This window comes from Apus apus, chromosome 1 (genome assembly GCF_020740795.1).
Source record: "Apus apus isolate bApuApu2 chromosome 1, bApuApu2.pri.cur, whole genome shotgun sequence".
Taxonomy (NCBI): Eukaryota; Metazoa; Chordata; class Aves; order Apodiformes; family Apodidae; genus Apus; species Apus apus.
In genome coordinates, this window is record NC_067282.1 from 202970797 (window position 1) to 202996841 (window position 26045).

General features: G+C 40.1%; 1 protein-coding gene across 1 annotated transcript in view; it reads left to right on the forward strand.

The window, feature by feature from the left end:
• MKLN1 (muskelin 1) overlaps nt 1-26045 on the forward strand; it is a 97707-nt gene that overhangs the window by 32017 nt on the left and 39645 nt on the right. Inside the window, exons 6-9 of the mRNA XM_051615645.1 lie at nt 2360-2552; nt 10549-10626; nt 11841-11906; nt 19874-19986. Of these exons, the coding sequence (XP_051471605.1) occupies nt 2360-2552; nt 10549-10626; nt 11841-11906; nt 19874-19986 (450 nt within the window). The remainder of the gene's footprint in view (nt 1-2359; nt 2553-10548; nt 10627-11840; nt 11907-19873; nt 19987-26045) is intronic.

Below are 26045 nucleotides of genomic sequence, written 5' to 3' on the forward strand. Positions count from 1 at the left end.
CAGAGCCATGTAGGAGGATATATGTACTGACCCATGGTAGGGGGAAGGAATAAAAGTTGACCTGTTTCTTTCAGGTCTTTGAGATAATGTAAATATTTTCATGAATGTTTCTTGAAGTTTCAAAGACTTTGAGATCTCCTGCTTGAGATATCAAACAAATTGAAAGCTCTACTCAAAGTCACCTATTGGTTTTGTTGTGTGTGTGCTTCAACCAAAAACCCACCCTTTTCCTGAAAGGAGTGGAGTGGGGGTAACAGATAAGGAATCAAAGCAGCAACCTTGCTCTTTGGTTCCCTCCTTACTGCTTTCTCCTTTCTGTCCAGTTGAGCCTGCAGTCTCCTGATAGCCTTACCTCTGGCTTTTACTGAAGAGTGGGCATACTTCAGCAACTAGGAAGTGGCAGTTTATTGATGGCTATCGCTTGTTTTTTATAATGAACACTTAAATATTTTTAATTCCACTAGTATATTTGACAGTGTTAATACCTTGGTCTCATGCTCATGTTTCATATTTAACTGTAGGAATTATGTACAGCTTCAAATCAAAGCTGTTACTTGGGTTGTCATCTCTTTAAACCTGTATGACAGCATTTAAAAAGGAGCTTTTAATATATTTTTATACACTTTGCATGCAAACATTTTTACGTTTAACTTCTGAAGTACCACTATGGTGTCACTTCAGTACAAGCTTTTATAAGAGTAGGCGGTCAACCTGCATCCAGTCATTTGGTGTTTTATAAGCCCAGTCTTATCATTAATGAGAGGCTCAATGGAAGCATGCCAAGCCTGAATTTTGTCTAATGTCTAAAAAAGAGGAGCTGAAAGTGCAGAAATTGGTTATTACTGGTGTGCAGCTATTCTTTTGCTTGCTATCCCTTTGAGCAATGAAAAATCTAATGTGGGTTTGGCCTTGACTGATGTAAGTGAACATTTGCTTAAATACAGAGTCTTAGGTAGCTCTTACAAAGGAAAAAAAAATATATTTTTTTCCAGTTGTGCTGTAAAACTGTTTTAGCTTTAGTATTCCTTCTCCACAGTATTGCATTTTTATCAGTACGTGTCCTTGGCCTTTTTCATGTGGGCTGGGAACTGATTTTCTAAAAATGCACAGTTCTGGGTATTTGCAGCTGTGAAATACTGATGGATTAAGAACTAAAAATATAGCACATGGCCGTGTTTCTTTTTAGCTGCTTCAGTTGGAGATTCTTGCTATATCTTCCCATTATTTCAAGAGCACTAGTTTTGGTTGAATGTTAGTGTTAGTTCCAGGTTTTCATAAAGATTAGATTAAATACAATAAACGTCACTTTTAACAGTGGTGTCCATTTAAGAATAAAATCTTTTGTCTGTAAGTTGATCAGTCCTACAAATGCTAAAAGTTATATTTGCTTTTTACCATAGTAGATCCATGTTCCAGATGGAAAGTGAGATGATTTTTTCTCTTTCGTGCCTTAGAATTTAGGTTTGAAGAGTCTATTTGAAATAAGTGGTTCTGCTACTTACCAAGTTAAAAATTGGTGTTACTTATGCATCTTGTTAGCAGCTTTGAAAATGCAGTGGATAATTTGGTAGGTTAACAGCACAAGCTGTGTTGCTCTTACTCAGAATTTACTATTTCCTTATGTTTCTCTGCCTGGATGTTTAACCCAGGGTGGGTTTCTCTAGCTTTTCTCACCCCTTCCCAATACTGAGTGGGAAGCTTTGGCTCATCTGTGATAGGAAAGCAGGGGTTCTGTTTCAAGATGCATGGGAAGGTTTGGAAGGTGCATGTTTGGCATCCACATAAATCCTTGGTGCCATTGGTCTGAAACCCTTGTGAACCAGCAGGATTTGGGCTCAGCTCTGCCCTTCTGCCTTTCCCTTGCAGGAGCAGTGGTCACTGAAAGAATTCCACATTCTCATGGCTTTTTTTTTTTTTCTTCTGCTTCTGGAAAAGCTGTGACCTACTTAGTCTTCTGAATTATTTTGTTATGTAAGAGTCATACAATCAAATTATGCAACGCTGATAGCGAGGGCTTTTCCCTGTGCCGTTCTTCATGTAGGCCTTGGACAGCAGAGTCAGGCAGATGGGGGGAGGAAATCATAGTTACTCTAGAGATCTGGGACAGTATGCACTCTTTCTGTGTGCTTGTTAAATCAGAGGATGCAAAGTTTTATAATTTCTATGTTGTTGAAAAGTAAATGCCTACATGGCTTGTAATGTCTTTCATAGAACATTACTCTGTAAGCTTGTGAGAAATTCATGTGCAGCATGTATAAAAGATCCTACTTCTGTCTCCAGTCAGGTTCACGGGTAGTTCTCAGCAGTGGTGGTAAAAGAAAAATCTACATGTCTCATAGGTTTTCTTGTGTTCCAGTAGTACCGTGAACAGGAAGCCATTCGCCTTTGCCTAAAGCATTTTCGTCAGCACAACTACACTGAGGCTTTCGAGTCACTGCAGAAGAAAACAAAGATTGCTCTGGAGCACCCCATGTTGACAGACCTGCATGACAAGCTGGTATTGAAGGGAGACTTCGATGCTTGTGAAGAGCTGATAGAAAAAGCTGTGAATGGTAAGAGAATCTGAGCAGTTGGGTATGTTAATTAATAAAAAGCAACACACAAACATTTAAATGCTTTGGATGTTAATGTACTTAGTAGTAAAATTGATTAGTCCATATGTTATTTCATATCTAATGTGGTGGACTGTCAGCTTTTGGACTTGTATGTGGGTGATGAAAGCTAAAAATTCGTGAAATCATGGAATTGTCAGAGTTGGAAGGGACCTCTAGAGATCATCTAGTCCAACTCCCTTATTAAAGCAGGATCACTTGGAGCACATTGCACAAGACTGCATCCAGGTGGGTCTTGATTATCTCGAGAGAAGGAGACTCCACAACCTCCCTGGGCAGCCTGTTCCAGGGCTCTGTCCCTCTCACAGTAAAGAAGTTTTTCCTCATCTTTAAATGGAGCTTTCTGTGTTCTGCCTTGTGCCTGTTGTTCTGTCAGATATTTCAGTCTTGAAATATCTTTATCACTCTTTTGGAGTCTCTTTCCCCCAGAGATGCCAACCTGGTGCACTTGAGTGGGTAAAGAGAAGTTCTTAACTAAGTGGCTGGCAAGCTGAAGTTGGGCTTGACTGTCAGAAAAGTCACTGGAGTGATGAGCAGGGAAGCACAGAACTTGAGTTCTCAGTAGTGATGTGTATTGTGGTTTCTGATTACCGCTTAGCACCTAGTTGGTGCTTAAGCAGAAGTTTTCAGCTGCATTGAGAGAGAATCCTGTGTTTGCTTATGGGGAGACAGTCCTTGGAGGATGGTGTTAAAGTCACAGTGACTGGATGCAGAGCCTGTCTTTCCTTGCAGAGCAGATGGTTGGCAGCCAGTTTTATTGTAACTTCTATTATTTTTACTTGAAAGTTTTCAGCTTAGAAGCACTTGTGTGTAAACTGCTCTCAACTCCTAAAATAGGGGAGATGTACTTTCTGTTGATAGAATGGAATATAAAAGGGTTGGACTATTGCACTGAACTGTCTTCTAAGACCTTTGCAGTGGTTTTGGGTTGCAATCTGGTAAAACCAAGGTGCTCTTGGGTGTGGGTGTAGTGATTTTTGACTCTTTGCAGTTTTTCTTTATGGAAAACTTGTACTGGCCTAAGAAAAGAACCTTGTGTCTGATGCCAGTAGAGTTAGGGGCTTAGTGGACCAGTTTCATGGATGTCTGGCACCAGAGATCTGTTTTCTAATTCTAGGCTAATCAGTCATTTTATAATACCTTTTGGATAGATACCAGCATACCTTTTTGACTCCATCAGGGTGGTTTGTACCACTAAAGTTGGAAGTGGTTCTTGGGATATGCTAGAAAGGATAGTTTTGAAATCAAGGTTTGTCTTCCATGAAAATCCATTTTCTCTTTGTGAATAAGCTGTTCAACTAAGCATGCTGTGAAGGAGCTTATTGCTTCAGGTTGTCAAAAACTGCAGTAAATGGCTTTCTACAGGTGTTGGCTGAAGGTGCCTTGACTGTGTGGGTAGAACAGTTGAGCCCTGGCCAGTACTGAGCTCCCTGAGCAGGTGCAAGAGTTGAGACTGAGAATTGTCAGTGTTCATCCTCACCCTACTGAGTATTGCCTGGCCTCCTGAGGCAACGTAGTGTTGTTGGCTGGGTTGGCAGCGTGAACGGCTTCCTGCAATGCAGGGGCATTTTGCAGCTGGCAGCTTCCTCCTGAATCTTAAGGGCAAGGGAGGGTTGCAGGATGAGAAAGCAGCAGGGAGTTGTGACTGGCTGCTACTGTCTTTGCAGTGTTTCTCAGACACAAGTGCCTGGGGGGAGCTGATGAGCCCACCAGTGTGAGGCAGGATCTGCTGAGAGCCAGAGGAATGCTATATGCTGATGGTGATGATTTTATCAATGCATCAGTCTGCTGCCTTGGCTGTGGCTGAGTGTCATTGGTGCCTAGAGGCCCTCCTCTTTCCACTTCATTGCAGGCTGTAGTAGAAACTGTTTCTTGAATGGAATTTCACTAGGGCCTAGAATATGCTGAGTAAGTTCTCTCAAAAATGGACCATGTTTTGTTTGGGCACTAATGAAGTGAATGTTTCTGGCCTAATTTTTTTAACTGTTATGTTGATTTCTGTTACTACTTAATATTGAATATATTGTATTTATTTTACCCACTAGTTTTCACCTTGGAATTGAGCTCAGGTAGTATTTCTGTTTCCCCTTGTATATTGAGAGTGGGACTACTATCTCCAGTGCTGAGCTTTCCCAGGTGTGGAAGTACTGGTAAAGGACTCACTTGGTAGAATACTGGAGGTCTTGTATTGCACTGTCTGACAAACTGACACTTGCCTCTTGTCAGATTTGATGTGGATAGTACTGTTTCTCTGGTTCTTGTAGTCATGTCCCTTTTGGGAGGCTGAGGAACTCAGCCTTGCTTAAGCAAACCAGAGAAATGCTTTAGCTTGTCTTATGAGTCCTTTTTTGTTTCAGGGACATGATCTGTGTGAGAATGTTTATATTGCTTCCTTTTAATTTGGCACCTGGCTAGCTGAAGTAAAATGTCAGCGTATACATCTCCCATTGCTCTGTTGCTCACTCTTAATGATTTTGCTTGTTTTTGAATACATTAACCTTCGTTCCCCTATCTTTCTGCATTTCTTTATGCTGTCTTCAGCTTTTGCACCCATTTGAAGCTGTCACCTTCCAGCACCCTTTGAAGAGAAGTGCTATCTATCCTGAGACATGCAGGCTGTATCCCATATTTGCTTTAAGCTGACACAACTTAGGTTTTTTACTAACTGGGTCAATCCTGCCCATACTTAGGACAGTTTGTCCCTTGGCCCCTTGCTGGCTGGCGCTGGTGCACATGCTGCCACATGTCAAACCAGGTCAGGGAGCTTATCAGGCTATGATGGGGGAGAGGATAGGACAAACCTCTTCTGATAGCCACAAAAACCTGAAGCTGTGGCTGGAATTGTCTGGAGTTGTAGAAGACGATGGTTAAATCAAGGTGTTGAATATAGCTGATATTTAGCAGCTGTATCCTTCTTCTTGGTAGGATGGGAATAGATATTTTCAGCCTTCAACACGTTCTCCCATAGTGCTGCTACCATCTGCTCCCTGTGGTCCTCTGCCTGTCCTTTCTCAGTTCTGCATCTCTCTCAAGCTTATCTGCTCATTAAACCGTGTATTTTACCATTTTATTTCTCAGCAGCTTTTGTGTGAAGTCTCCCTAGCTAGCTTCTTAGTCTCTAAGGTGTGGGTGTTCTTACAACTGAACTCCTCTCCGATATGTTGTATTTTTCCAAATAAAAGGAGATTAACTTGAGGCCTGCCTATGGTCTGAGTAGTGTAGTTAATGTGTAGAGTTAATTGAGATATACAAATCCTTAAATTATCCCTGAAATCGTTCAAAGAGCAAACTGTTCTGTAACAGACTGGACATGAATATGTGAACTTCTGACCTCTCACTGATGTCAGAGTTCATTGCCTTAAAGGAAAAAACAGAAGTGCGTGGAGGTTGAGAGATCCTTCATACTCAGTTCAGCCTAAAATATCTTCTGTAGAGGTTAATATTGGAGTGGTAGGTATTGAAAAAAAAGTGAGATGTGATGTGTCTCTCGCAGGCTATTTCCATAGGTTTAGTCATGTAGAAAAAGAGTAGGTGGTCAAGAATTAGTGCTAGCAGAGCTAACTGTTGTTCTTTTGCATTGCTAATGATGAACGCTGTCTTCCACCTCACATCACCAGATGATTTCTTTTGAGAGCTTGGTGGCAGGCAGCCACACTTCTCCCGCAGATTCTTTTGACTTGTGCATTACACTTAGAAAATGGGCAAATGGAAACTCTGGCAGCTGCCTGACTTCCTCTCAAAAATAAAAGGTTCTCTAAATTTCAGCTGGTTCACAGACTTGGTTCAAATGCTTCACATTTGGATTAATTCCTATCGCTTTCAGACGGCCTATATCGTTGAAGATAAAAATCTGCTTAATATTCCTACAGAGAGTATGCAGAATGCAAAGTACTTAGCTGAACTGTTTGCAGTTACTGTAGACATAGAAAGCTGCTTGAAATGGATGAAGATCTGTTAGTTTTGTATTAGTATTCCGGGGATGGAGGTGTTCCTTCTGGCAGTTCTCGTGTCAGAATGTGATATGTGTTTATCTGTTGACAAGCCGGTCCTGTACGCAGAACAAGTTGTGATGCACAGCCTGCAGGCTCTCATGTCTCCCAAAACTTGATGCACAAAGCAGTTGTATTCTTCTGGAAGCTCGAGGCTGACATATATACCTTAATTCTGCCATCAAATATGGTAGGATTCAGTTCTGAGAAAGTATGGATGCTGTTTTGCTGCTTCATAGTACTGCGATATATGGAGGGGAGGGGTTTGCTAAGCCTGGGACAACTAGATGGTAGAGTTTGTATAGCAGAACCATACCTTGCAGGGATTTGGGAGCAAACCTAGTATCCTGTTTCATTTTTCTAAAGAAAGAGGAGTGAGAGCACGTTGCTGCTTTGAGGCTAGAAAAATTAATTTTGTCCTTGTTGCTCCCACGTCTTCAGGAAATTGTCAAGTAGTCGCTGGAATTTTGTCTCGTGTCATCTTTGTTTTCTGCTTCATCTTCTCTTAAGAGGGGTATCTGTGACTGTAAAAACCTCGATCTGCTTGGGTGTTTTGGGTATCTTATCTTTTTTGTTGTTCAAGAAAAATCTTAAGCCAAACAAACCCCAGCACCCAGAAGTTATGGGCTAAATGCCACTCTAAAGTTTATTTGGCCATAGCCAGTGAAGTAAACAGATTTTAGTAATCCTATCTAGAGATGTGTGTTGTCTAAAAAACTTTAACCAACTTTTATTTGTTCCTGATTGGCTTCACCAAGTTAAATATTTTTGTCCACAATGTTTGTCCTAATCCTTTCCAGGTAGCCTGTAATTCACTGACAAAGTGAAGGCTTAGGTTATCAGGGGAGGTAGAATTCACTAAGCTTTAACCACTGTGAACTTCATGTTGTTATATCCAAAATGCGTCACAGCTTGCTGTGAAGGGCTTGAAAATAGTACAAAATAGAAGTACCAGTTTGGGCTGTAATTTTAGAGAGTAAACATGGACATTGAAATGAGAGGCCTCCAGGGCAAAGGGAAAGACTTCCTCTAAACATTTGTACTTAAGGTGGTTGTGTTGTTTTTTTTTTTTTTGTCAACAGGGGTCTTTAAATCATTTTTAAAACTACTTATTCATTGGAAACAGCTGACAAACCTGAGCAGGCCTAGATCTGAACTTCAGTGCCTTGCAGAATCTTTAGAGACCTTTTGGTCAGCAGTGCTAGCCTGGCAAGAACTGTAAGAATAGGGCTGGCATCAGATACAGAATCCACCTAGAAATCCTCCTTTTCTTTTTCCTGATGGTGTCAGACAGGTTGTGATTCAGCTTCCAAAACAAGCTGCTGCTGGTTTGCAGTGCAAGTAGAATGAATGTGGAACTGCTCCCAGCAGAAAGAAACATTTCTGGGAAGCAAGCTGGAGTATTTCCAAACCAATGTCCCATAGAAGACAAGAAGCATTATTAAAAGAGGCTGAAGGCACAGTAGGGGAGAAGTGTCATATCTTGACAAGTGCAGCCTGTGGGTGTTGAGCATAGGAGAGAGGTTAAATTGCCCTTTCATATTGTATGTGGAGTAATTTTGTCTGCTTGAGCTATTTATGTACAATTATCTATTGGCTGCCATAGGGATAAATACAGTTTTGCATTCTGTCTCGAAGACCAAATGCTCTAATGATAACCAAAAGGCTGGATTTCTGTCTAGGTTTGTGGCTAGAAAAATCTGTCTGAGTCAGTATGGGATTTCTTACAACACATGCATTTATTTTGTTGGAAGTTAGCTTTTCTGAATTAGAATTGATGAAATCTCAAGCTTAAAGCCTCTTGCATCTTGTTCCAACTTTAAAAATGGGAGCTAGGAGCTCCAGTCTTAAATCAAAGGAAACCACTTTTCTACATACATGGAACAAACTTTTGACTTTCCTCAGTTACCTAATGCTAGGAGAGAGCTGATGTTTTTGGCTCTAAGACAGGTGAAAGTAAAATCTGCCCTGCTTTCACAGAATATTTAATTTGAAAAACTTGTAGAGTTGGGCTTATGACAGTTGAAAGCAATTTTGTATTTTAAGCCCAAATTCACCTTTCAGCAGCTCTTGAGTGCCCTTATTTTCCTGTTAAGTGGTCTCTAAATAGAGTAGTCATCTTCTCCCAGGAAGTATGTTTTGGGTTGGGTTCTAATTAAAACCTGGATTTCAGTCACGACAAATTACAGGATGACAGGAAACACTTTAAAATATTCTCTAAACATTCTGTCATGCTTAACAAAGCTTTTCACTTTTTTGTAAATAAATAGGGATGTGTGCAGTAAGAATTATTTTTTATCTGTGTGCCTACCAAGGGATTTTCTATAAATAAACAGAGGCATTAATAATCTGTTAAATTCCTACCTCAAAGCCACAATTTCTGGGGTTGGTAGAACTAAAACGTATTAGATGCAACATAGTAATTTCATTTTGCCTTTCTCTGCTGGGGAATGTAAAACTAATTCCTAAGCAAATTTGCCGGGTACCATTTCTAGTGTAGCTGTTGGGTACAGTGTGATTAAGGACCCCTGAATGCATCCTGCATCTGAGCAGTATATGTGCAATGTACTGTTTTAATACAAAACAGTGTAAATCTAGCATCTAGTGATAGGACAAGGGGTAATGGTTTTAAACTGAGAGGGTAGATTTAGGTTAGATATTAGAAAGAAAGTCTTCACCATGAGGGTAGTAAACCACTGGAATAGGTTGCCCAGGGATGTTGTTGATGCCCCCTCCCTGGAGGTGTTCAAGGCCAGGTTGGATGAGGCTTAAGCAACCTGGTCTAGTGTGAGGTGTCTGTGCTGTTAGCAGGGAGGTTGGAACTAGATGATCTTCAATGTCCCTTCTAACCTTAACCATTCTATGATTCCATTTGAGTCCTCACTCTGCTTGCAGTAGTTATCACTGCACTAGTGAGGTAAACTGTGTCTGAACTCCCATTTTTTTTCAGGTAAAGCATAAATGCTTAACAAACGCATCTCACAAACAGGTTGTGTCTTGAGATTGTGGGGTGATGGGTGGGTTATATCCAGGTGAGCATTGTTCAAGGGATCGGCCATCAGCACTCCAATAGTTTGTTGTGCCTGCAGAATGTAAGGTGGGATTTTTCAAGAAGACATTTGAAGAACAATAGCAACAAGTTTCCCAAGTGCTTGGGAAGCTCTTTCCTGACTGAAGAGCGGTCTAGGAGAGTGTGGGTGTTAGAAAACTCCATTTAAAAAAATTAATTTGTATGTCATAGACTGATAGCATGTAACCAGAATTAGGAACTGAACTATTGACAGTCAAGAGATGAAATGTGGTAAAGGTACAGAGGGAGAGAGGAGGGCACAAGGGAGCTTGGGTAGAGTGCTGGAGCTAATGCTTCTTACAGAAGTGCTGCAGTTGGCATATCTGGCCAGTGACCTAATGCGTCTTCTATTTCTCTACTTGCTTAACTCTCTGAAGTGAATGTAAACTATTACTTGGTTTTTCATCCAGTGCTTTGTTGTCCCATATTGTACCATTTAGACAATCTGCTTTTCTTCCTTTTTCTTCTTGGATGAAGCTCTAAGAAGACATGCTGCCTGACCTAGTTTTAACTTTGCATGTACTAAACTAGTTGAATTTTACATGCACCGGCAACTTTATTTTTGCTTAAATAAGGGGGAGTGACTCTATTCTTAATTAAATACACCACACTGGAGATTTATAGACAATTGGCAAGACCTGGCAGGCAAGCTGGGTAATTCTTTATTGGTCTAGTAATGAGTATTCTTATTTGTAGTGTTTACAAGTTTAGTTCATTAACAAGTTGGACAAACTAATCGGCATATATAGATGATTTGTTTAAAATGAAGGCTTTGGAGTAGCATTCTGGGTTGAGTTAGCTAGAAGTTACCTGAGTTAAGTGATTTTGCTATAAAGGTAGTATAAACATCTTATAAAGCAAAATTTCTGTTTTACAGATGGCTTATTCAATCAGTACATCAGTCAGCAAGAATACAAACCTCGTTGGGGGCAGATCATCCCCAAAAGTACCAAAGGTAAGAACATTTCTTAAAATATAACACATGTACTGCCAGTTCTATCATGTTCCTTTGAGAATATTGAGCAAGAAACTGATGCAAGAAAGTCTCCTCTAGGACAGTTCTAGGGAAGGGTTTCATCCCTGAAAAACTTGCATTTGTCTGCAAAGTCAGTGAAATGCAACCTGGTTTCTGGTTGTGTAAGGAACACTGCAGAAATACTAGCTGTAACTTCAAGGGTAGCTAATCAGTTCAGAAACAAATCTCAGAATGTAGGTTAAGCACGAGAGCAAGTATTTGTATGGCTGGATTTAATTCACGGAGTCAAATGTACTGGCAATGTACAGCAGAGAGTGGCAAATAAGTACATTTTCTTAACAGAAAAGTATTTAAAATTGGAGGTGCATCTTTTGAAGTTCTGGTCTGTTAGACAGCAGATCTAAATGGCAGAATATTTTTCTGTTGCTTTCTGCCTTGAGAGGAGACTCAGTGCCAGGTTTGACTGAAGCACAAAAATTGCTGTCATAACAGCAACTGTGGAATTCAAGGTGACAATCCCCAAATGAGGAGCAGTGTACCCAAACCTCTTGGGGAGGGTTATGTGTGAACACAAGCAGATTTCTCATCCAGCCAAATGTGGGTTATCTTTCTATTGTTGCTTCCCATAAATGACACCTGTCCTGAATGCTTAGGAAATCTAAAGTAGTTGGCGAAGTGTTTTATTTAATTGGATAGTTGGAATTCCTTTATGTGAGAAAAATAATTGGTGCAAAGCTGTCTATGGCATATCTACACCATTGCCTATGCTTCCATCCCATGGGTGCATTGCCCTTTCATTTGAGTATCTGTTCTTATTGCTCAGTCTTCAGGCAGGTTTCAGATGGGGAGAGGTGGAAGAGGTGCAAAATGTCTGTGTTCTCACTCGTGTGCACCTGCATGCTTCAGGAACTCTCAAGCTCCTTTCCAAAGCTCTCAGAATTGTAGGGGAGTACTGTATTCACTTCAGCTCTCTGTACTATCAGTCTCCAGATATTTCAATACAAAACTCTGTACAGTACAGTTTTACAATGCACAGAAGACTGCAACTTGGAAGAAGAGTTGTGGTAATGTTTAAAGAAGGGTCAGTTACTAGGTTGCTCTTCTTCAGCATAGTGTTAAGGCCATATGTGATGTATCTTTCTTTGGTTTAAAAATCTTAAAACAGAAAACTCTCCCCTCCCTCTTTATTAAAGGTGATGGGGAAGACAGCCGACCAGGAATGAGAGGTGGCCATCAGATGGTTATAGATGTTCAGACAGGTGAGTACTTGCTAAAATTCTGAACTAATTTAATTATTATGATTTTTTCAGATAAATACGCAGTTAGGTTTTACTTCAGAGACTATCAGCTTCAGGTTTTGGGGGAACTTTCTAATAGTTGGATTAAATACTCTGCTTTCTCTTTGGAACTTTACTCCCGACTGCCTTTCCCACCCCTCCTTCTTTCCTATTAGTTCTCTGTTATGCCTTAGTCATTGTCTTGTCTTAACTAAGAAACCAAGAACAATTGTTTTTAATTTTTTTGTCCCTCCTACCCTCTTTAAGTAGGAGTTTAAACAAAAGAGAAGAGAAATTAGGGATGATAATTTCCCTTATCTGTTACATACTATGCTCTCTGTAGTGCTAAAGCAACGGATCTGACATGTTCAAATATTATTTGTAGTTTTGCTAGAGTGGCCTCTGATTTCCATCCACAGTGTGCAAGACGTTCCTGTTAAAAATAATTTCTTAGGAAACATTTAAAAAAGTGTTTCCCACAGCAATTTAAAGAATGCTTGTTTCGGAGTTTGCAAAGAAAGGAAAGGAGGGATATAATAACAGTTCTGGTGATTGTTCTCCATAATTTTCTGTTGTTTTCTGTTATTTAATCAAGATTTATGTGGTATGTGATTCCTTACCAGAATAAGGAATGCATCTGCCTGCCTCTTTGCTAAGCAAATGGTCTGTGTGGGTAACAGAACTGTTCTTAAGAAAGGAGAAACAAGATCAGGGTGTGAGCAGCAAAGGGGAACACGGGGTGACGTTGAGTGAATTGGCCAAAAAGTTACCCTGGCTGTATCTGTTGTGGTCATATGGACGGGGACTGGAGCATGTGACAGGATAGCACCTTCAGGAGTAATTTGCTAAGTCATAGTGAACAAGCAAAAATGCAGCAGTAGCTGCAGTCCTTGGCTTTTACTCAGAGTGTAGTTACTGCTCTAGAGGAAGCTCTCGAGTTATTTTGTGTATGAGAGCAAACCTTTTCTTTTTTTTTGTTGAAGAGGTTTGAGGTTCATTAGAATAAAAGGCTGCTGGGGGGGTGCTGGTGTTTGCCTACAAAAGAAGCTGTGAACGCTCCCTAGTGGCCTTGGGGAATAAGTAGACAGTGGTTGTTTCACATGCGCCAGGAAATGTGAGGTTTAGCAACTCAGAACCGATAGTCCTTTTAGACCTCCCGAAAATTATATGTTCATGGTAGTGTGAGTCTTTGCTTCTATTCCTGTTGGTTTTCTGAAATCCTAGGAAGTTTATAAGCTCTGCCTTTTGACTTAAGTTTTCACTTTGCTGTAACAAGGCTGTAAAAAGTGTATCTTTTATTATTACTTGCCCAGAACTGACTGGAGAGTATCCATGGAGGTAGAGCCCCGATGTAGGAGAACTAAATTTCCCTTTTTTCATTCTAGTCCTTTCTTGCTGCAGCTCTATCCAGTGGTGGTGGGATACCTTCAGAAGGTTTCTCTCTGGGATATTTGGGAAAATGCCCTTAGTTTAGCTTCTAGGCCCGTCGAGGCTTGTAAAAGAATAAATGTTTTTGCAGTTATCGATGTTGCCATTTTATTTGGCTCATGAACAGGCCAGAGGAGTTCTTGATGCTGTTATGCTTAAAACCAGCTGTTGCCGTTTGCTTCAGTTTTGCTTTTGAGTATAGGTAGTGTTTAATGAGACAGTGGGAATTCAGCCTGTTATGGCAGGATGTGTTTTACAGGCTGGAGCTATAAAACTCCCTGGCTAACTTTGAGCAAATCTAGTGTTAATGGAAAAAGGAGCAGGCAGTGTCCTCACTCCCTCAAAGATATCCTCTTATCCACTGAAGTTGTTTTTTCTGTGTTTTCTCTTGTAACCGAAGAACAACAAGCTTGCTTTGCAGTTCTTTTTAAAAAGGTGATGTAATTTTCAACAATTAATATTTTCTTCAAGTTTATTATTATTTTAGAAATTAAATGAAACACCATCATCATACATATAAAGAGATTCTAAAATTTCATATCACATAGAATAGGTGTTGGAAGCAAATTTTAATCTCTGATGCCCAGACCTGCTGTAGCTATAGCTGAACTATAAATGGTTCTGCTTTTTGATTTGAAGGAAATAATAATCAGTTATTACTGACTACAAAATTGTCACTTTATTTTTAATAAGTTTTGTAATAGTACCAAGTCTGCTGTGTGTTAATGTTAGGACAGAGGATATGGGCTGGTAAGGAGTTGGGCTACATCTCAAGTTACTGATAGCGTCTCGAGTCACTGAGACTGTTTAAGCTTTAAGTTTCAAGTAGAAGAGTTTTAACTTGGTCTAACACAGTTTCAGCATGTGTTATCTTCCAGTTAGGGTAGGCTGAAGGTAACTGAAACAGCATTTCTGGGATCTTGGCTGGCAACCAGTAACTTGTGCTGTACATCCAGTGTTCGTGCTCATAATACCTGCTGCAGCTGGCTTAGAATAATTGCAGAGCTCTTAGTGCTTTGAAAAATTGTTAAAGCAGTTGGAAATGAAAATGTAGGCATTTCAGGATATAGAACAGAGAATGCAGCATGATGTCTTCCTATTATAAAAAAAAAAAAAAATGGGAGTTACTGATTCTGACAATGACTTCTGTGCTTTTAAACATATTAGTACTCAGACTGGAATGATTCTGAATTAGGAAGTTGGGTTTGATAGACATATGCAGAAGCATTAACAAGAGACATTCCCAGTTATACTTGGAAAACACTGTTTCATGTTTTAAAGCATTAGTTTGTAAATATAAACAGAAGACTTAGGTTATTTCTGCTTTTGCCTGCAAGGTGCATGTCTTACGTAGTTCTCCATATGAGACTCGGGAGAGTGTTCTGCACTTTTCTTGAAGGAAATGAAAGCATTTGGGTAGTCACAACCCAGGTGCATAGACTAAAACAAAAGTATCTGTAAAGCACCAAAAGTGGAAACAATTCAAAAACTACACAAAAACATACACAAGTGCATTGAGTGTCAGTTGTGAAAAGCTACTGCTGTTTACGTAGGCCCAGGTTAAATATTCAAGCAGTAAAACACAGGCTTATATATAGCACTGGGTTCCCAATGCGTTAAGCCCTGATGCAGTTTTGGATGAGGTTATAGGCATGTAGCACTGGTACCTTGATTAACATAACTTTGATTATGCCTTCTCAGGCCTTTTTATAGTTCAGGGACGCTGTGCGTTTTGAAATACCAGTGCTCGCTCTGGAAGAAAGTGGGAATAAGTAAGTGGTTTGCCAAATTCAAGTTTGAAGGAATAACATTGTCTGTACTTTAGAGGAATATGTGTACTTTGTTTTGGAGATTAAGTTTATAATGCCTTAATTAAGGTGAAATTGATCTTACAGGGCTAGCACAATTTTAGGTGAGGGACAGTATAGCCCACCAAGCCATATAATTTATTTTAGTAACAGAATTGTAGACTATAGATTTATAGAACTCCTTGTGTTAAAAAAGGACCCTTTTGTTATATACCCTGTTTAAGTGTTCATTTTTTGTTTCATTTAGATAAAGTCTTCTGAAGTTTTCTGAATAAGCATGTTGTAGAAATAAATCTTCCTGGTTGCTTAGCTGTTTTTTTGTCTGTGTTTTTCTTCTCTTTGACAAATGAAACAGTTTTTGAAGGAAAATAATAGTGAAATGGTCTTTATTGGTGTTACCACTGTTCACTCACTGAAATGAAACTACTGTGCAGTGTTGGTGGTACGTTATTTTGCTTTTCCTTTCATAGGAAGGAATTATGTTTACTTCATTCTATTAGATAAGTAAGAACAAATCTGTAGGTTGGAAACAGTGGGAGATCCAGAGAATTGGGTGCAGCACGCCCACAGTGTATATGGGCAACACAGTGGAAACTATGAGGCTGGTTCAAAAGCAGCATGGAGAGATGAAAAAGATGAAGTGAGAGCAGCAGACATGAAGGATGCTGTTTTGCCTGAGGAAAACATTGCTATCCCTAAGATATTTAAAGCCAGGACTTGTGTACAAGATGAAGAGATCTCTCAAACAAAACACAGATGGCTTCTAAGCTCTGAAACACAAACAGATGCTGAATCCTGGAGGTTACTCAACTTAATGGTGCTTTCATATTTGGGAGGAAGACTGTATGCCTGCTCAGACCAGCCCTAGCTGTCTAAAAAAGACATGCAGCTATTGGAGAGTGTCCAAAGGACAGTCATGAGGGTGGTGAAGGGTCTGGATAGGATGACTTAGGAGGAATGGCTGAAGTCACTTGGATTATTCAGCTTGGAGAAGAGGAGGCTGAGGGGTGGCCTCATTGCAATCTGTGGCTTCTTCATGAGAGGAAGAGATGGGGCAGGTCCTGATCTCTTCACTCCTCTGACCAATGACAGGACTTGGGGAAATGGCAGGAAGCTGAATCGGGAGGTTTAGGTTGGATATCAGGAGAAGGTTTTTCACTCAGAGGGTGGTTGAGCACTGGAACAAGCTCCCCAGGGAGGTGGTCACAGCACCAAGCCTGCCTGAGTTCAAGAAGCGTTTGGATGATTCTCTCGGGCACATGGTGTGATTGTTGGGGTGCCCTGCACAGGGACAGGAGTTGGACTCTATGATCCTGATGGGTCCCTTCCAACTCATCATATTCTATGATTCTATAAATCTGTGATTCTAGCTTGAGAAAGCTCCATCCAGCCACCATCTGCATGGAACTGCAACTCAGAAATTGAGTGGTGGGATAGTCCAAGAAAATTTAAGGTCTGGCTTTATACTTGTCCTGTAAGTGCTCCTTACAGAGTGGACAGTGCTGCTTGCAGGTAACTAAATCTACAGTTACTATATTGATAAGTGACATCGTTTTGTAGAAGGCTTCTGAGATACTTTACTCCTAGATTGTTGTTTGTTTTTTTTTCTTCTGAGATGAGGCCTCCTTAGTTCTAAGAACACCAGTTCTCAAATACATCTTCAGCAAGTTTGAGATGATAGCAAATTGGGATGGCAGTGGCTGATGAACTAGTAAATACTAGTAAATACTTCCTTGTGCGACCTGGTTTGTCCCTGAAGTTAGCCCTACTGTGAGGAGTTGAGGAGGTAACTGATGGACCAGCTGACTTGCAGAGATGTTTCAGGTCCATAATTTTTGCATATTCTATGAAGAACTGTTCTAGCAGAGATGTGGAAGTACAGTTTGAGCAAATCGTTGTGTTAAATATGTCACCAGGGTTGGAATGTATTCATTGTCCCCATCCATACATTAGTAGGTAAAAACAGGGATGTTCAGGAAGATGAAGCATCTTTTATCAGTCTGGCTTTAGCAGTTTCCTGTGTGTATATCCTGGTCAGATGAGGAAGACTTGTTGTAATGGAATCCCAGCAAGGATTTCACCACAGTGAGAAGACAGAGTTAACAGAAGAGCTGACTTGGAAAACATATGTGAACTTAGACTGAAACTACCCCAGGATTTTTGTTATTGAACAGGAACTGGAGAAGGCTGCTTTGCACACTCTTTGGAAAAATAGAACCTAGGGAGCGGTTGACAGGAAATATGTTGATTTTTGGAAATGTACATTCTCTAATGATCTGGTACCTTTTAGTCTTCCACAGAGTGAAGGGAGAAAATAATTCAGACATTATAGAAACATTTTTGCCTGAGCAAGCAGTTTAGAAACATTCACAGAACATATTTAATGCAAAGTGTTGATTTTGTATTAAAAATAAATGTTTAGAGGAGGTAAGTTTAAAATGATGGAGGAGAAATTTGACTTCCTAAATGTAGTGGGTAAAAGCTTTGGGTAAATATAACCACTTTCATGTTTTTCATGTTGCCTTGCAGGTAGGTTTGAAATTCTTTTGCTCCGTCCCTAAAGCGGAATAGAAGCTTACTTTAATAAGGTAGCATCGATATTGCTGTGATACATATTGCTTGGATATAGAGGAAGAATTCTTCCCTCTGCCAAAGCAAGATGCCCTGCTTGCATTTTTGGGTTCCCTAGTGCTACTAAAGAAGAAATAGTAATATTGATGTGAGACTGCTGTGCTCCCTTCAAGCTTCCCTGCTCCTGCTGCCTGGGAGTTTGTGGTCTCTTGCCTGTGTTTGCCCTCTTCCTTGAGTGTTTGCTGATACAGTGTTTAGGTGGCAATGCCTGGGAGTGCTGGGCAGGCATCCTGGATGTGTCCTGGTTGGAGCTCTGGATGCAGGGTGAAAAAATAACCTACAAAATTTGAATTAACAAATAGAGCAGAAAGTGTGATAGTGCTTGAGGAGTGCAGTGGAGTTCAGTATGTTTGAAGAAAGAAAAAGAAAAACCAAACAGAACACCAGCCAAAACCCCCCTAATTTTTCTTTACACCACAGGAGAACAATAGCAGACTTTAAAGGAACTATGAAAAACTCTGTTCATGACATTACCAGAAAAAATGCATTTATGTATTAAGAAATATTCCTTGAAAAATACAGAAACTTTCTACAAAAAGTATATAGTTCTGTAAGAACAGTGAAAAATGATGGTGATTCTGAGTCTTGATAGTGATGGAGCCTTTCTTTCATCTGAACTACAGTTTTACATCAAGATGAAAAAGTTTGGCACTAGGCTCTTGTCCACTTGTGTTATCACGGTTGCTCTTGGATGCTGGGGATGCTCATAGTTCACACTAGCTGTATGGCTGTGCTCCTCTTTCAGTGCTTACATGCCACTTAATTCTCTCAGCTCGATTTAGGTAACTTTCAAAATCTGAGTTTTCATCAGATTCATTCAGGTTTGCTATTAAATTTCATCAGAGACAACAAAGCCTTTACAGGCAGGCATGACGTTTTGGCAAGGCTCCAATAGGATACTTAGCTGGTGCCAAGTCTTTTATTTTTCTCGGCTATCAATGAAGCTGTTGTGGTAATGTGGGTTTTGTGAGCTGTGAGAATTTATGCTCACAAAGGGACCTGCTCTTTGCAGGGAACACTGGGAGCCCTGAGTCCAGGAGGAAGGGTAATTAAAGTTAATGAACCAGGGTAACCTTTCCATGGTGATGACCACTATCCTGGTGGTAGGTAAGGGTCAGGGACTATTCCCACTTTATAATCATGCTTCTAACTCTGCTCTTTAATTGGTGTTGGATTAAAAATTGGCCCTTATCTCCATAATAAATCTGGTTTGTGGATTTTAAAGGAGTTTTTCAAAGCTCTACAAGTCTTCAGTGGCTTGTTCTTGGGCTTGGCTTTGTGTTATGTTTTAACACAATCTAAAAATGAAGGGTTTTTTTAGCATTTGAGACCAGATACTGATGTTTTTATAATGGGAGCAGCTTACTTATCTTTTGGTCAGAACAGAGACTTCTTCCTTAAATGCTTCCCATGTTCAGAGGCTTCATCTAGTTCTATTAGCAAGTCTGAGAAGCCTTTAGTCTTTCTGTGCATAGAGTAGTTGTGGGTTTAAAGGAGCAGGCTCTAAAGATGGGCCTGAAACACTGGCTTAAATCTTTTACTCTTCTCTTGACTTGTTTTTTCAGCATCAGGTAAGTTTATGCAAGACATTTCCCTTGAAGAGAATTTCATAGTTGAAGTTTGCTTTTGAAGGGGATGGGCTAAACAGAAAAATATTTGCTGCTGCTATCTCAGAAGTCTTTCTCATCTATGTTTTTTTCACCAAATGGGGTGGAAACCAAGGTGCCGTTGATGGGCTAGTATTCTCAATATCCAAAATTTTAAACATTTTTAATTTGTCTTGAATTTTAATCAGAAGGCTGTGGATTTGATTGCTTCTTATGTAAATATAGAAACAGAAAATCACTCCTTGAGAATTGACTGTCTTAGCAATCCTAAAAATTTCTGTTATTAAACCAAACCACATTTCCTTGTCCTGGTGACTAGTTACATTCAAAGAGGAGCAGTGCTTTCAGTAAGATTTAGTTTCAGTTTCTGTTCTGGTAGTTTGTGTGTTTGTCACAGGTGTTTTGTAGGTGTTGGCCTCTTAAGCAGCTTTCTCTTTTAAAGAAAGAATTAACATGTTCTTCCTTATTTTAACAGAAACTGTTTATTTGTTTGGTGGCTGGGATGGAACTCAGGATCTGGCTGACTTCTGGGCATACAGTGTGAAGGAAAACCAGTGGACCTGTATATCCAGGGATACTGAGAAAGAGGTGAGTTCTACAAACATCCAAATTGTTAATAATATATGAAATCTTGCATAGAAAAATGCCGTGCTTCTGGAATATTTGTATTGATGCACAGTGTGCAGGGAGAGCTAGATATTTCAGGCCTTCAAGTTCTGAAGACTCTTAAAATGCTTACAGTGGGAAGATGTGAGATGGATGGGAATTTGAAGTGTAAAGATTACCCAAGGGGAAAGGTTTATTTCTCAAGAGCAAACTGATCAGCCAAAAAATCAGTTCAGTGGGTAGAACGTAAGGTAAATAATCTAACAGGGCTGAACAGCCAAGACTGACTAAGAAAAATTTCAGACCTGATACTGGTGTTGAGCTTCAGACACAAATAGTTTATTTTTTCAGCTTCTGTCAAAAATGTGAGTAGAAGTAGACAACTAGCAGACGGAAATGTAGAGGACAAGGGTAACTGCCAGAGGCCACACAATCCCGAGAGCTTTTGTGGTATTCATTTGAGCCATTTTTCTTGGCCTGTTTTGCTCAGTATTTGATGTATAAAACCACTGAAATGAATGTAGATTGGGTTACAGGAGGTAACACAAAAAGAAGTCCAAGACCTTTGGCTTGTGTAGTCCATATTATTATATACTGTGAATTGTTTAAGTTCCACGAAGTTGTTGTGAGTTGGTTACTTGCTTGTCAGAGCAAAACTTAGGAAATTCATGCAGCCTCTTCTTGAAGGTATGAAAAGTTTGAAGTTCCACTCCTTTTTAATAAGAGGATTGATTTTCCCAGCTATTTGAAAAAAGTATAAAAATGTCTCATTTCCCAACTGTACTTTTCCGGTTTGTTGTATTTTTCCAGTTTCTTGTCATAGCTTATTTTGTGAGCTTCCGTAGAAGATTAAATAACACTTTAATATTGCCATCTTTCCTGGCAGAGGTGTTCAGAGGTTGTAATCAAGTAGGGCAAATAACCTGAGCTGAAAAAAAATCTCATAGTAAAGCACTTCCTGTAGGCTTCAGATCTGTGTGTGTCATGCAGTTACTGTTCCTAAGATCCTTTGCAAAATAAGCAGTAACAAAAATGAATGTGATATACCAGTTTCTATCATGACAAAGCTGTGTAAAAGTAAAATTGTCCTTACATTTTACATCCTTGAAAGTTGTTTTTTTTCCCTCTTACTGGAAGTTGTTTGTTTTGGTTTGTTTGTTGTTTGTTTTTTTTTTTTTTCACTCTTAGTCATTTCATTCCTGCTCATGGCTACTCGTGTGCTTACTGGTGCAATGCTGAAGCCAGAGTTAGTCTTCTAGGGTCTGGTCCTGTATGCTGAGCTTGCGTTGCTTTTGTATGTCCTGAACCACGGGTTTTACTATTTTTCTCCCTGTTTACCCAACCAATAACCTCCTTAAGGTAAGGAGGGGGGCTGTGATGTGAGTCCCAGTCTCCCCTTGGTACCATCTGTTTTATCAATTATATAGTAAAGACAAACAGCTAGACCTTCCTTTCCTTTGTCTGCCTTTATAAGGAGATTGGGAAAGTGAAGAACAGGGGTAGAAAAGAAAGAACAATGGTTTTTCACTTTTCGTCTCACTTCATATCTGCTTAGTGTGTACTTTTGCCTAGCTCAGGATGCAATGAAATAGGGCCTTCCTGTCAGAGCTGCAGTGTTTTCTTCCTGTGCAAATCAGTGTGGATGGTTCTGGTGTTTAAAGGATTAATTTACTTTCTTGCTGGGATCCTGCCTCATCCAGTTCTGGAGAGCTTGTGAGGCCTGGCTGGGAAGCAAGGCATCAGCAGTGCCAGAAGCAGTGTATATTTTTTCTTCCAAGTTCTTCATGCCTGGCTTTAGCAGGATAAAGCTGTGCTGGGAGAAAGAAGAGATATGCAAAGAAGGGCTGTGGAGATGATGCAGTAGAAGAGTTGTGAGTTCATACAGTAAAGTGACTATAAAGGGATTTGGAGGAAAAAAAAATACAGGGTGCAATGGTAGTAGGTAGTGCAATGGTGGTAGTAGTAGTAGTGCAGTGGTAATGTAATACATTAACATGGAAGATGGGGAGGGTCTTGGACTGAATGGAAACAAGATAGGGGAATTAAAAAAAAAAAAGACCATGAGTTGAATGTATGGGGAATTTTGAAGAAGAAAGATATGTAATAAAGTGCCAAGAAACGTGTGGTTTCAAAAATGAAGTTCTAGAGGGACTCTACATGGTTATAGTCTGCAGTGGAGTTCAGAAGACAACCTGCCAAGGCTTGGTCCAGGATTTTAGTGACTTACTGAGGTACAATGAACTGATGGCTGCTGTACTTTGTAAACCAGCAGTGTTTGGTTTTTTTTTGTGTGTTTTTTTTTCTTTTTTTTTTTTTCCCCTAAACAGATCTGGATAAAACCTGATTTAGAAATGAAAAGGTCAATCTCAGATGTTGAGAAGTAAATTCAAAAACAAAGACTCCAGATGTTTCTCTAATAGGGACATCAACTGTCCAGAAACAAGTTGCAAAAAGGAAATGTCTGTTGACATGGAATTTTAAAAAATATTCAGAGGAGATTCCAGTATAACTTAGTCTTATTTTTGTGTGTTATTGTGCTTATTCTGCTTCTAGCTCTTTGTTGTAATTAATAAGTGACAGTGGTTAAATTAGCCACTGAATAATTAAACTTGGGCAAGAACAGGATATGGTAAAAGTTGCAACTTACCTGGTGTTGTAGGGGTAACAGGCAGTAACGTTTTTGGGATGGAGGTACTTTCATAGCTTCTTCTGTAATGCCAGATTATCATAATTTTCCCGTTGGCATTGCATTATGAAAAGTTTGTGTGACCTTTTTACTAAACTCTCCTTCGGCTGTTTATTTGCCAGTGAGCTGGAGAAAGGTCTCCTTGTCACCTGAAGTTGCATTTGTGATTTCTAACAGACTACCAAAGTTAATTTTCCATAGTTCTTTTTATGCCAGGAAAAATTACTCACAGCACTGCTGGAGGACCTGATCACTTGCAGCCTTAATAAGAGGGTCTAGAAGACCTGCCTGCAGTATTGGGCTGAACCTCCAGTGTATGTACTACAGCTGCAGATGGACAAGCAGATCTGAGTTAGCGCTTCTCACCAGCCCTTCAGTGTGTGGATCCAGCAAGGCTTCTGCAGTCCTTGTCAAATTATCCTCCTCCAAGCCTATTTAATTCCAAGGAGGTGTACCAAGGAGCAGCTCAAGACCTTCCAGCTGTACCCATGACTTCGGTCTCCTCTGTGGAGTGCTGAAGTGTTTAATAGTTCTCCGAATCAGTTGGCATGAGGCACAGCCAAAACATACCAGGTCTAAGAGCCTTTAAGGTTTTTTACCCCAAACCAAGTGGAATGTTCTGACAAATGCTGTTGTCTCCAGGGTTTATTAGTGGTTGTAGATAGCAGACCTTTCCAGGAAACAAAAAAACAAACCTTGCTATTCCTTGGGCATTTTGATCCCAGGCCAGAGTCAGTTAATAGAGAAACTTAACGTGTTTGCTTTGGTGTCTAATATTTCTAGTTTCCAAGCAGCAAATTCCTCTTTTGAAGACTAATTTAGTGAAATTCAGTGCAGGATGACAGTTTATGTGAGCTGTAGGGAAGACTTTGTTTGGTGTAAATGGATAGATGTGTGAGTAACCTGGTCTAGTGGGAGGTGTCCCTGCCCATGCAGGGGGTTTGGAACTAGATCTTTAAGGCCCCTTCCAACTCAAACCATTCTAGAATTTTTAAGTAGGATCAAAATACTGAGGGATGTTGATGCCTTTTGTGATCTCATAAATGAGATTAAAGCAGTATGATAGTGGGCATATTTTGTATATCCCTAGTATTAGTGTACCTTGGTTTAGTAGTTCCTAGATACATGAGATGAGGGAGAAGATCTCTCTTCAAACAAGGCGTTACTGCATGAATTGGGAGCTTCTGTAGTGTATAGTGGAATATATGTTATGGTGACTCATATTCCTTATGGCTGTCTTAGGGGAAAATCCTGCTCACAAATCGTCTCTGTAAAGGACATGAAAATTGTGGAAGTGGGTTAGGTTTAGGTGACACTGTTTTCCTCAGAAACTTTTTGGAGTGTTTCTTGTCAAAGATTCTTAGATAGAAGTGAAGGTTTTGTCATGGGTTAACAGGTTGAGAAGATAAATCATTCCTCACCATGGAGGAACGTGTAGGTCAACAAGTGCCTTCTGCTCATTACATTGAAAATTATCTAGAAATTCAGTGTATTGTAAGGTGATAGTTTGCTGCTAAGGCTAAGTGCTTTTTCAGGATACTGAATGTAAAAGCTGGTTAAGTGTAGAAAGATCTCATAATAGTGAGAGCCAGAGTGAGTTTCACCTGCTAGTGTATTTCCAGTGAAATTTTCTATGGTGTCTGCATGCAATTCTTTGTTGACATGAACTTCACAAATCTTCCAGTGCCTTATTACCACACAAGCATTTTATGCATTTGTAAATGTTTGTGACACCTATGGCTGATTTTTTTTTTTTTTTTTAAGGTGATACTGAAATACCTAAGTTTAATCTATGTAAACCTTTCACCTATGCTGTTTTAAGTATAGGAACCAAACTAGTCTCAAATATTGACTCCTTCCCACAGATGGTGCTATAGTTTGGAAGGTGCTTTAAGTAACTTCAAGGGTTTTATGATTCAAATACTGTGATGTTTATGGACTCGAGATCTGATGTACTGAATCTGCCATGTCTTACTTCTGAGTAGTTCTAGTTGTACAGATGCTCAGTTGTACGAGGTGGCTGGTGCCACAAAAGCACATAGGGAGAAAACACCTGGCCCCAAAAGCCTGCAATAGAAACTTGGATACTGCAGATACACCTCTGAGCCAACTGCCTAAATAGCGTAAATGCCTACAAAAATAGGGACAAAAAAGGCAGATGCCAAAGTGAACCAAGTGAAAGGCATTCTAGGCTGATCCTAAATATTGCATGCTGCTGTTTTATAGTTCTCCCTGATTAGTGGCATAATGGTTTTAAAACATTCTAGCCAGAATTCTTTCTCCAGAATGTTAGAGACTTTCAGATACGCCTGACTAACTTCTCCTGTGGTTTCCACAAAGGCAGCCTAAACCAAAAAGACCCTGTTGAGGGAGGAGTACTTTTTTTGAAAAAGTTTTTAGCTTTTTAAGGTAAAGTCTTACTTGCTCATGCTACCTTGTGTGCCTAAGGAGCTCTGTCCTCTTAACCTTTGTTTGTCTTTTTTGACTTTGACTTTTTCTTAAAGATCTTCTATATTTTCACAGTATCATACCACAGAAACATAGAATGGTTTGGGCTGGAAGCGACCTTAAAGACCATCTAGTTTCAACCCCCTTGCCATGGGCAGGGACACCTCCCACTAGACCAGGTTGCTCCAAGCCCCATCCCACCTGGCCTTGAACACTTCCAGGGATGGGGCAGCCACAGCTTCTCTGCACAACTTGTTCCAGTGTTTTACCCCTCACAGTGAAGAATGTCTTTCCAATATCTAGTGTAAATCTCCCCTCTTCAAGTTTTAATCCATTACTACTTGTCCTCTCACTACAAGCCCTTGTCCTAAGTCCCTCTCCAGCTTTCCTGTAGGCTGACCGCTTCAGGTACTGGAAGGCTGCTATGAGGTCTCCCCAGAGCTTTCTCTTCTCCAGGCTGAAAACAGCTCTGGGCCTAGAGTTAGTCAATTCTGTCACTAGAGGCCTGTAGTTCTTGCTTCCAGCTTGAAAAAAGCACAGAAAACCAGTCAAACTTTAGCTGTTCCTGACACCAGATGTTTTAATGTGTGGGGAGGTTCCTTTCCTCTGTACACTGATACTGAAGTCACTCTTACAGAGAAGGGAGTACTTAAATTCATTATGCATGGTGTTCTGGAGGCTGCAAAGCTTTGGCAGTCCTGGAGCTGGTGCGTGCCAGTCTTCAGATTATATATGGATTTCCCGACCATCATAAAGCCTTTAGTTGCAAAGGATGCAGCTTGTAAACTCCTTTGACACCTTGAGGTAATGCATCATGCATACTTGATTTGTGATGGTCTAATTAAAAATCACCACTTCACATCTAGCTTATTGTGAGATTACTGCTCTGATCTTTGATCTGGGATGC